This window comes from Aptenodytes forsteri, unplaced genomic scaffold, assembly GCF_000699145.1.
Source record: "Aptenodytes forsteri isolate BGI_AS27 unplaced genomic scaffold, ASM69914v1 Scaffold467, whole genome shotgun sequence".
Lineage (NCBI taxonomy): Eukaryota > Metazoa > Chordata > Aves > Sphenisciformes > Spheniscidae > Aptenodytes > Aptenodytes forsteri.
In genome coordinates, this window is record NW_008795298.1 from 1,719,769 (window position 1) to 1,728,830 (window position 9,062).

At 43.7% G+C, this 9,062-nt stretch overlaps 1 protein-coding gene across 1 annotated transcript in view; it reads left to right on the forward strand.

Moving 5' to 3' along the window:
- Nucleotides 1-9,062, forward strand: part of ADAMTS3 (ADAM metallopeptidase with thrombospondin type 1 motif 3) — a 141,133-nt gene that overhangs the window by 2,116 nt on the left and 129,955 nt on the right. Inside the window, 3 exon segments of the mRNA XM_019472082.1 lie at nt 874-1,006; nt 5,394-5,412; nt 6,212-6,275. Coding sequence (XP_019327627.1) covers nt 874-1,006; nt 5,394-5,412; nt 6,212-6,275 — 216 coding nt within the window.

Consider the following 9,062-nt stretch of genomic DNA (forward strand, 5'->3'; position numbering starts at 1 on the left):
GGGTTGACGGTTGGACTCGATGATCTTAGAGGTCTTTTCCAACCTCAATGATTCTATGATTCTATGATTCTAATTAAAAGAGCTAAGAAGGAAGTGATTACATAGGTGCATATATGCAATATGTGCATAACCTAAAAGAATATTAGCATTTCAACTTTCTGGTTGCATCTACCTATAAAGTTACTGAAGTTTCTCGTGTGCCATCAATATTTTCCTAGGTACTTACTTTTATCTGGTGTTTCTAATTTATGCCTAGGTAAGTCTGCTAGGAGTGGTCACATGTGCTAGCAGCTCTGGAAACTTCCTTCTCTTTTTTGTTTTGATCCGGGCGGTGTTCTCTTACGTGAAACCTATTGAATGGGTCAGCGTCCGTAAGATTTACTGCAAGCACTTTGTACTGTGGTTCTGGTATGTTTATTTGCGACAGATAACTTCCCTGCTTTCGTCCAGAATTGGGGTTGTCCGGAAGTAACAGCGCTCGGGCCGGTCCTGCCATTGCATCCAAGGTGATGGCTCCTTTATGTTGCACGCTCTTCATCGCAGAATCTCAGTTCAGCTTTTTACTCTTGGTGTTGACTTAAGTTTGCATGATGGCATGTGTACGTAGTTTATCTGTGATATTGGACTGAAGGAAAATTTAATTGCTTATTGTCTTAATTATTCCTTCAGGAGAATCCCAGTTCAGATATATGTAGCGGATAAGAATAGTTTGCGTCTGACCTTGGTGAGATGGATGGCATATGCATCTGCAGCCTCACAGCTCCCACGTATTGCACACAAGGAAGAAGCGGGCGGTCCTGTAATGGAGAGTAACCTAAAGCGTTTAAAGCACCTGATGAGAAAGCTGACTTTGCCCTAAGTATAGATTTACAGACTTTCACGCTCGTCCTGGTGTCAGCTGCGCAACACGACCACCACGCAGGGAGGGGACCGATGTCCGAGTCGCATAACGCTGAAAACGTGCTAGCCCTGCCGAGCTCCAGCGGTCCTCCCAGAACTGCATGCCGTTCTGCATTCGCTCTAGGCCAGTCCTTTCTATGCTGAGTCTGCACGGAGGAGGGTAAGGGTGAGTTAGAGTTGCCCATCCTTACTGTGGGGGGGACTTAACAGAAGAGAGTGAAAACTGACTTGGAGCTTAAGTTATTCTAATTTTCTTTCAACTTGGGAGAGAACAACTGCAATGGCAGTGTGCAGGGATCACTGTTAGATGGTCTAAATTCCTAACAAAGCCTGGTTTTCTCTTGGCCGGTTTTATGTCTTTCAGCTCAGGAATCTAACGGAAATAAGGCTACGTGTGCTTCAAGTTGAGTGTCCGCTTAGTACTTTGCTAGGTTTCAGCTGTAATGCAAGGTGCATTTAATGCTAAGATAGTGGCGCAAACTGTTTGCCTCTTTTCTTTATAGGCACTGATAATATAATGCAAAGCTGATGTGTAGGGGGTGGGATACAGCCTGCAACTTCACATGGTCCTGGTGAACGTGCCCTTTGAGCCATCGGCAGTTTACAGGAGCAGTGGTGTCTCTTGGGTTCCAACTGCGGTCGTTATTAAAACCCTTACAAAAGGGACTACTGGCAACCATCCTCAGGTGGTTGTTTTTATTCTTGTGACATGGAATGACCTTTTGCAGTAGAATCAAGGAGATGGAAGTACCAAAAACTACTGACGTGACTGACTTGAAGTATTTTGTGAGGTAATCGGGTAACATGACAACCCTTTGGAGTAGGCAGCTTCAAACTGGAGCTGAATCAGACGTTCTCATTGGCTTGCTTAAGGAACAGTATATTATTGATTTTTACATTTGATTTTTCATTTCTGTGGTGCAGCTTTTTCTTTTCTGGTTTTAGGGAGTCAAGCCAGGATAGTTGATTTCCATTACGTTTGAGAGGTAAGGGAATGCTTAAGCATGCAACCTCCCTCCCTCCTTACAGAAACTTTTTCTTTTTTTTTTTTTCATGAATCAATGGCAGAAAAGGAATCAGAATACTGAAAAAATATTCACTTCTTCTCTCTGCAGGCATCCTCCTCCCCAAAAATTTCTACAAAAATGTGACTAAAACCAAAGCACCTGTTAACAAGTTAAAAAGGAAAAGCGTCAAGCTGGTGAAGCCGACGGGAGGTGTACGTGCAATAGGGTAAGATGCTGATCTGGTTCATACTAGATTCTGTCTAATCTTACAGCTTTCCGGGTTTACTTATGAATCAAGCTGCTTCGTGGAGGGCATGGCCTTTATGAGAAGCCTTTACGGTATCTTTGTTGTCAATCAACAGCTTGTCTAGGCTGCCACAGGTTAAATTTACGTAGCGTGTGCTTTGGAGTAGGTTGATGCAAGGCAGACATTACGCTGAGTGCACAAATGATAAATAAAAAGCTGGAGAAAATGAGAAGCTGCAGCCAGTCAGCTGGCAGTGCGGGATGTGAATATCTGTCTTCTTCACTGGGAACAAGGCTTTTGTTGATTGGTAGCGGCCAGGGGAGGGTCAGCCATGCATTCACACGGCTGTTTCGGCTGACCACAAACTTCTTCAAAGAAACAGATATTTGAAGGGTTCGTCTGTAAATCTCCGGACCAGAAGGAGACTTTAAATTATGTGGTGTATCTCTGTTCTGTGCCAGGGTGGCCATTACACTAAAACCCCACCATTTCCCAGTGTAATTTTCCTCCCGAGTAAGCTAACGTGGATGGCACTGCTTTTCACAGAAGAATTCTTACAGGGGAGTTCAGACCTTCTGATATCTTCCTCTTCTCTGTCCCCTCTCTCCTTCTTATGTCAAGTTTAACTTAACCTGCTAATATACTGAGAGTTCATTCCCTGTTCTTTCCAGTAATTGTTTTAAGTGCTATTTTTGTAAAGCGTGACTGATCACCTTTGCTTAAGAACTCTAGTGCTCCAGCATATTCACGATGTCTTGCTCGGCAGTAGTTGGCTCCAGAAGTAATAAACGTTTGTGCCTAAGCGCTTATCTTAGGACATTAGCAGCGCTGCAACGTTTGTCGTACTTCCATTACTTATGCCCTTCATTGGTTATGAAGTCCTGGGAATTAAATGTTACCGAAATCCAGTTCCTCAGGCCTGGTTGGCTGCCCTAACAGAAAGGTTTACTTTGACAATTCCAGCAATTCAAGCATGCTGTCACACTTAAGCTACGGAAAGAACAGCCACTCTGTGGTCATAAGAGTTATAGCATCTCTCCCGTTTTGCATAACTGGGAGGAGACTTCCATTTCAAAGAGAGTACTGGGCAGCATTTTCTGCGTTACGTAGGTCCTCGGATTGAGTGCTTCCCAGCAGAAGGTACTGTTCTGCCCAGACAATGGAATATAGAAGGGGAAACAGAAAGAAAAAAATCCCTGGCAAATACAATCCCTGTTTCAGACCCCTGAGTGCGGATTCCCAGAAGCCAATTATTGCTCTTTCTCTTATCAGTGGAAAAATTATTGAAAGTGTGCGAGCAGCCATTTCTGTGCATCCAGCAAGTGCTCAGCCTCGCCTGTTAATCTATAGGTGTATATCATCTGCCTGTCTGTATACACAAGGAGATGGCACAGCTCCCCACTGTCCAGAAGGGCGTACGTATAAAACTGTTAATCAGAAATTTTTACAACCAGAAAAACGCTAGCAAAACTAAGCGTGGGTAGCACGCAACAGTTCCCATACCTCCAGCGTACAGGTATAATTCAAGTAAGTCTATCCCTCATGTAGAGGCAAATCTCTAGAATGTCAAGGCAGAGCACGTGCCCACCACGCACGGGCCATGCAGGATGAGAAAGATGTTTTCCATCTTTGTTTTCTTCTGAGGGCTTAAGGCAAGCACAGGCGTTTCAACGGGCCTTCGATGCTGTCAGAATGTGTTCAGTGCGTTAGGGTCGCTGCCTCAGCAGTTCCAGGAACCTCTTGCAACACATGAACCACTGATTTCTGTATCAGTACCGCAGGCCATTAAAAGCTTGGTCTTACTGGATCTTATTTTTAGAATGATTTATGGGGATTTGTTTATTCATTTCTCTTGAGCATTCGAGGTGGTTTTAATTGCATTTTATTTGGCACACGTCATTTCAAAATTAAATAGGAACAATTTTATGGAATGTATCTACTATACGACATTGTCACAAGCACTGCCTCTTTCCATTACTTCTTATTTTTCATAACTTATTTTACAACCGTGATTTTCATGTCTTACATTTTTCTCTCCTGTTTCCTATGTCCTGTGGTTAAATCTTGACCGCAAATCTTACGCTGCTTTGTTAAAAATAATAGGTCTACTATGTTTCTTCATTTAACGATCTGCTAGATTAATAGTGTCTTTAAAACAATTAAATATGGTTATGTGGTTTAATATCCCCAGTTTTAATGCACCATGAAGGAGAAACTATAGCCGTTTTCATTTATAGAGTGCTTGCATTTCACGTGCTGTCTGGCAATTCTTGTCTGACACCTTGGTACTGCAATCCCTTTCTTACACTGCTATGGTAAACACACAACAAGGGCAATACCAAAAAAAGCTGCTTGCGCGGTTTTGAAAACCAAATGACAGAAGTCATTGGATGGCAAATAAGGCTAAAATTTTAAACATGGTACCTCAGCAAAAAAGGCTTTTGCAGCTTTGGAATGCCCGACTCGAGTTGTCCTATGGTGGAGCTAGAGAGGAGGCGGTCTTTTGGATTGTAATGGCAATATTAATATGCCTGCGTGGTGGTAGCGGCAAGGTCTGGAGCCGCTTGTGGCACCGTCGTTACCTGTGACGCTGACAAATTGCCTGGAGAGCAGAAGAGAGGCTTCAGCTGCAGCTGAGACTCTGCTGCGCGAGGATAGCTGTACAACTCCCCGTACAAGCATGCAGGAAGGGATGGGTTTCCATTTAAGAACGTAAAATTCGGTTCTTGTGTATCCAGGCTTTTGGGGTTTGGGTGGTTTGGGGGTTTTTTCGCAGTAGTGCCCTTCAACTGAAAGGTCTTTGTGCGTGGCCTTTTTATTGTGTGCGCTGACAATGCCTGCTACAATGGGGCTCCAGTCCATGAATGGGACCTCAAGCAGTACTGAAATGCAAATAGTAACGAATTGTAAAAATGAGGCGCAGGCGTTCTTTTTCAGATGTATCCTGTGCTAAGAAGCTGGTTTATATTGCCTTAGCTTTAACGATCGCGCTGTAGGCCTCCTGCATCTCTAATTACTTGGAAAAAAAAATATTTCTACTTTTCATTAAGCCAACGGTTCGCAGGCTGGAAACCCGACCAGGTCATGCACGCGCGCTCCGGTTTCACAGGAACCAGATCTGGGTCTCCGGTCTCCCTGCCTGACGGCGGATCCTGCCCTTCGGTTATCTTTATATCAGGGCATGCTTCATCGAGGAGGAGAACCTGAGGCCCAACGTATCCGTCGTGAGAGGAAGCCAGGCTTTGACACCAAAGCCAGGTTTCAGCAGAGCGGGTGTCTGGAAGTGAATAACAATCTGTGGTTTTAATGGTAAAGATGAAGGGGCGGGGGGGAGAGAAGAAAAAAAAAGCCCAAGCATTGTGTAAGGGATGTGTTCTCGACTTTGTGGAGGTGGCAAAAAAAGTACATTAATCTGTAACAACCTTATCTGGACTGTCTTGTACCTTTTTCTGAAGCAGCCTGCATTATCTTTTCTTGAAGAAGGATGTCCTCCATGGCCCACTGCTACAGCAGTTCCTATGAAAACAGGCAGCCATCTGCACAATGCTTAGAAAACATTTTTAGTTTTCTAAAACAGGCGTTCAAAGCGGGTATCTCTGCCATCTTCAATAGGCGGCTTGTTTTACCCCTGGCTAATTTTAATGATACATCGGTTTTGGAAAGAACAGAATTAATGCTTTCCAAACTGGCCACTATTAAGAAAGGTCATCAAATGCAGACTGGCAAAGAACATAGTAGATCAGAAACTCAGTAAATGCTAATGATTCCTAAGTATGAGGAAATGTCATTGCAAAACTGAATAGTAAACCATGTGTGCGTACACGATCGGTTAAGACTGTGGTTTGTCTAGACTACAGATATTATTCCTAGATGTTATAGTTAAGTTTACTAGGGGCTTGTCTCAAAAAGATTTTAATATTTGAAAGCTTGTATTAAATAGCGTTGTAAAAACTCCTGTTCAGTTAATTTCTCTTGGTTCCATAGATGGAATATTCTTCTTTAAAGTTTGAATTCTTGTTTCAATTAAGAATTGCTTTGAAATTGTTCTGTGTTGCAGGCACTTCTGCTGTGAGAGAATGTGAGATTTCATAGACACCATGTTCCAGAGCCTTTATAATCAGGTAATGCCACATTTTACTCACAGCATTGAGTGCTTACTCCCATAAGTATTGTTTTTGCTGTGCAAATGCTGCTGCAGTCTTCGCACTCCAGAATCTGGCCCTGTGCAAAACCTTTTAGATTTCAGTGCCCAGAGACTCAGGTTCATAAAGTATTTGTAGCTGTCAGTCTAGTGCATCAACAGAAACTGTACAGATGCAGAAAGCCTATCTGATGTAGCGTTAGCAAGAATAATTTTAGAATTGCAAATACTTAACAGATTTTTAACAGATACATATATATAGGTACATGCATGTGTAAATACATATATACATATGTGTATATATCAGACTTGAAATACGCACAAGAAAATCTATGATTTCTTTGATAATAGTATGTCCAAACTTGACTGTTAGAAATTACAAACGTCTTTAACTGAACTTTCAAATACTGCCTTGATTTATGTTTGTTACAGAGATGGTACTCAGTCTTGTTTCTTACTAGAAATAGCTGATGAGGTATCTAATTTTAACACCTTATTTTTGCTCTCTTACAATTCTGTCAAACCTTGGTTCTCTGCTCTCAAAGACCGCAAAACAGCAGATCTGCCCTGGCCTCCAGGTCTGTCTTTTGCGTATCTTTGTTTCTTTGACGTTTAGAAACATTTTTAGCTAATTTGGAAAAGTTCAACAACCTAGGATGTAACACCCACAACTTTATTGAAAGAATGTTTTTAAGATCACAGAAACAGCATTACAAAATGCCAGAAGTTTGGTTCCCCGCGTCTGTCGTGTCATGGCTTTCCAGACCTCGGTATTCCCTTCAGAGTCCTGTTCAGCGGTGCTCCCTGCAGCGCCTGGATGACAGGCAGTCATCAGAATGGCTTTTTCTGCGGAGTCTAACTGCTTTAACCAGCTCCTCCTGTGTATTCCCCATTGCGGGGAGCCCGACCTTGTGCGTTTGTAAAATTGTGGAGTGAAATCAAAAAGAGCCTGGTTTGGAACTTAGCGAGATAAAATGGAAGAAAATGAGAGGAGATAATGAATTGCACCTATAATTAGCCTGCGTGAAGCACCAGAGCTTGTGCTGGTCCATCATTTCACTGCAGAAAATGGATGGTTTGCAAAGCACTCAGGTATGTTGTGTTACGGAAAAACCCACAAGGAAATCAACTTTAGCGTTTTCAGCATTTGAATAATGTGCGATAAATAAGGTCTGAGGTCGCATAATGAACATCAGTGAGGGAGATAAAAGGTGGAACAGCTGTACGTTAAGTGAATGGTACCCGTTTTGTGCACTGGATGAGGGAAAAGTCCTGTGGGAGAAGTGGGGTGTTATCAAGCAAAGCCAGTCAGTGTCTTAATGCGCAGACGAAAGAAAGCTTAGGCTGGCATCCCGAGTTTGGCAGCTCTGAATTGACAATTCTGACTCCGTGGCTTTGCAAACTAACTGTCCTTAACTTACCTTTTAATGTATAATTACGTAGCTAGCAATTTACAGGACCTCAGCCTTTCTGATGCTGGCCTTTCCAAAAAGTGGCTCTTGCGCAGCGTGCAGCTGCCCGCTGTTGCAGCGTGCCGAGTGTAACGGGCTGCTTCGTATATTTTATGTGCAGAAATGATCTTACACTTGTAATAACAGATACATATCCAGGCATTCCCGCTTTCTCAGAAAAATTCCTTTTATTTTTTTGCTTTGTGAGAGAACATAATGCAGTTCAGGACCCGTGTTCTCTGAAACAGCAGGGCTGCTCCACAGGCTGCTATGGTTTAAATATTCAAGGTATCTCCTGAAAATCAAGGCTGGAGGTCTCATTCTCCTAAATGTTGCTGTGAGGCCACTCGGGTTCAGTAGTGGGTTCAGTATTTTCAGTGTTTTCTTTTTCATGTAGATATGATGGTTTCTGGCAGGCAGTTCACCTTAGAAGATTGTTACAGTTAGGCTTTCACACTTTTATTCTGAAAACCTTTTGAGTAGCAGCGATCCGCTTGTTTGTGCTAGACGGAGGCCAACAGCAACTTACGTTGGTTGGTCGTGGCATATCAAGAGTGGTAACGCAAATGGTACAACAGAACAGTATGATTTTAAACTGGGATCCGGATGTTCCCGGAGTAACCATCTCTCGTAACACTAAATAATCCTGACCCTGACGAAATTCAGTCCTCTCTTTGAATACTGCTGAAATGCGAGGACGTAGGAGTGTTTTATCTCTGGCTCCTAAAAAGTGTTTGTAAAGCTTTTTGTTTCCCCTTTGGGGATACCCCTGGTGGTATCTGTTACCAATTTGTTATTGCATAGCCTCAACTGCGTAACATCTTCTAGGCAATTGTAAGGGACCAAGAATGTACAGCGCGTGTTCCTGAAGATTTTTGTCTGTGGAAGGCCCGATGTGAGTGGATTTTGGTTTCTGTCCAGGCCGGGCGACATTGCCCGTTGTGCAGCGGGGAGTTGGTTGTGTGCCGAGCTCCCAGCTGGGGGGAAGAGAAGTCGCTCTGCGGCCGGACTCCAGTCCGGCGGGAGTCTCGGGGACTCCGTAGCTTTCGCTGCGCTGCCTTGGGTTGATAGGAAATACGGAAACTCAGGGATGTCGTCACAGGCTGGGGAGCTCTTCTCGGAGTCGCTGCCACGGTGCGAAGCTGGCGTCCCTGCGAAGGTAGCTGATGGCTGGCAGGACGAATGGGTGGGAAAGTTTTTTCTTTGCGGGTAGCCTGTGGATTTCCTTTGTCAGGCACGTGGACGAGAAGACGGGGAGCCCAGAGGATTTAGCGGGGAGCGCGGTGGCAGGTCAGCAGTCGAAATGACTTCTCGGG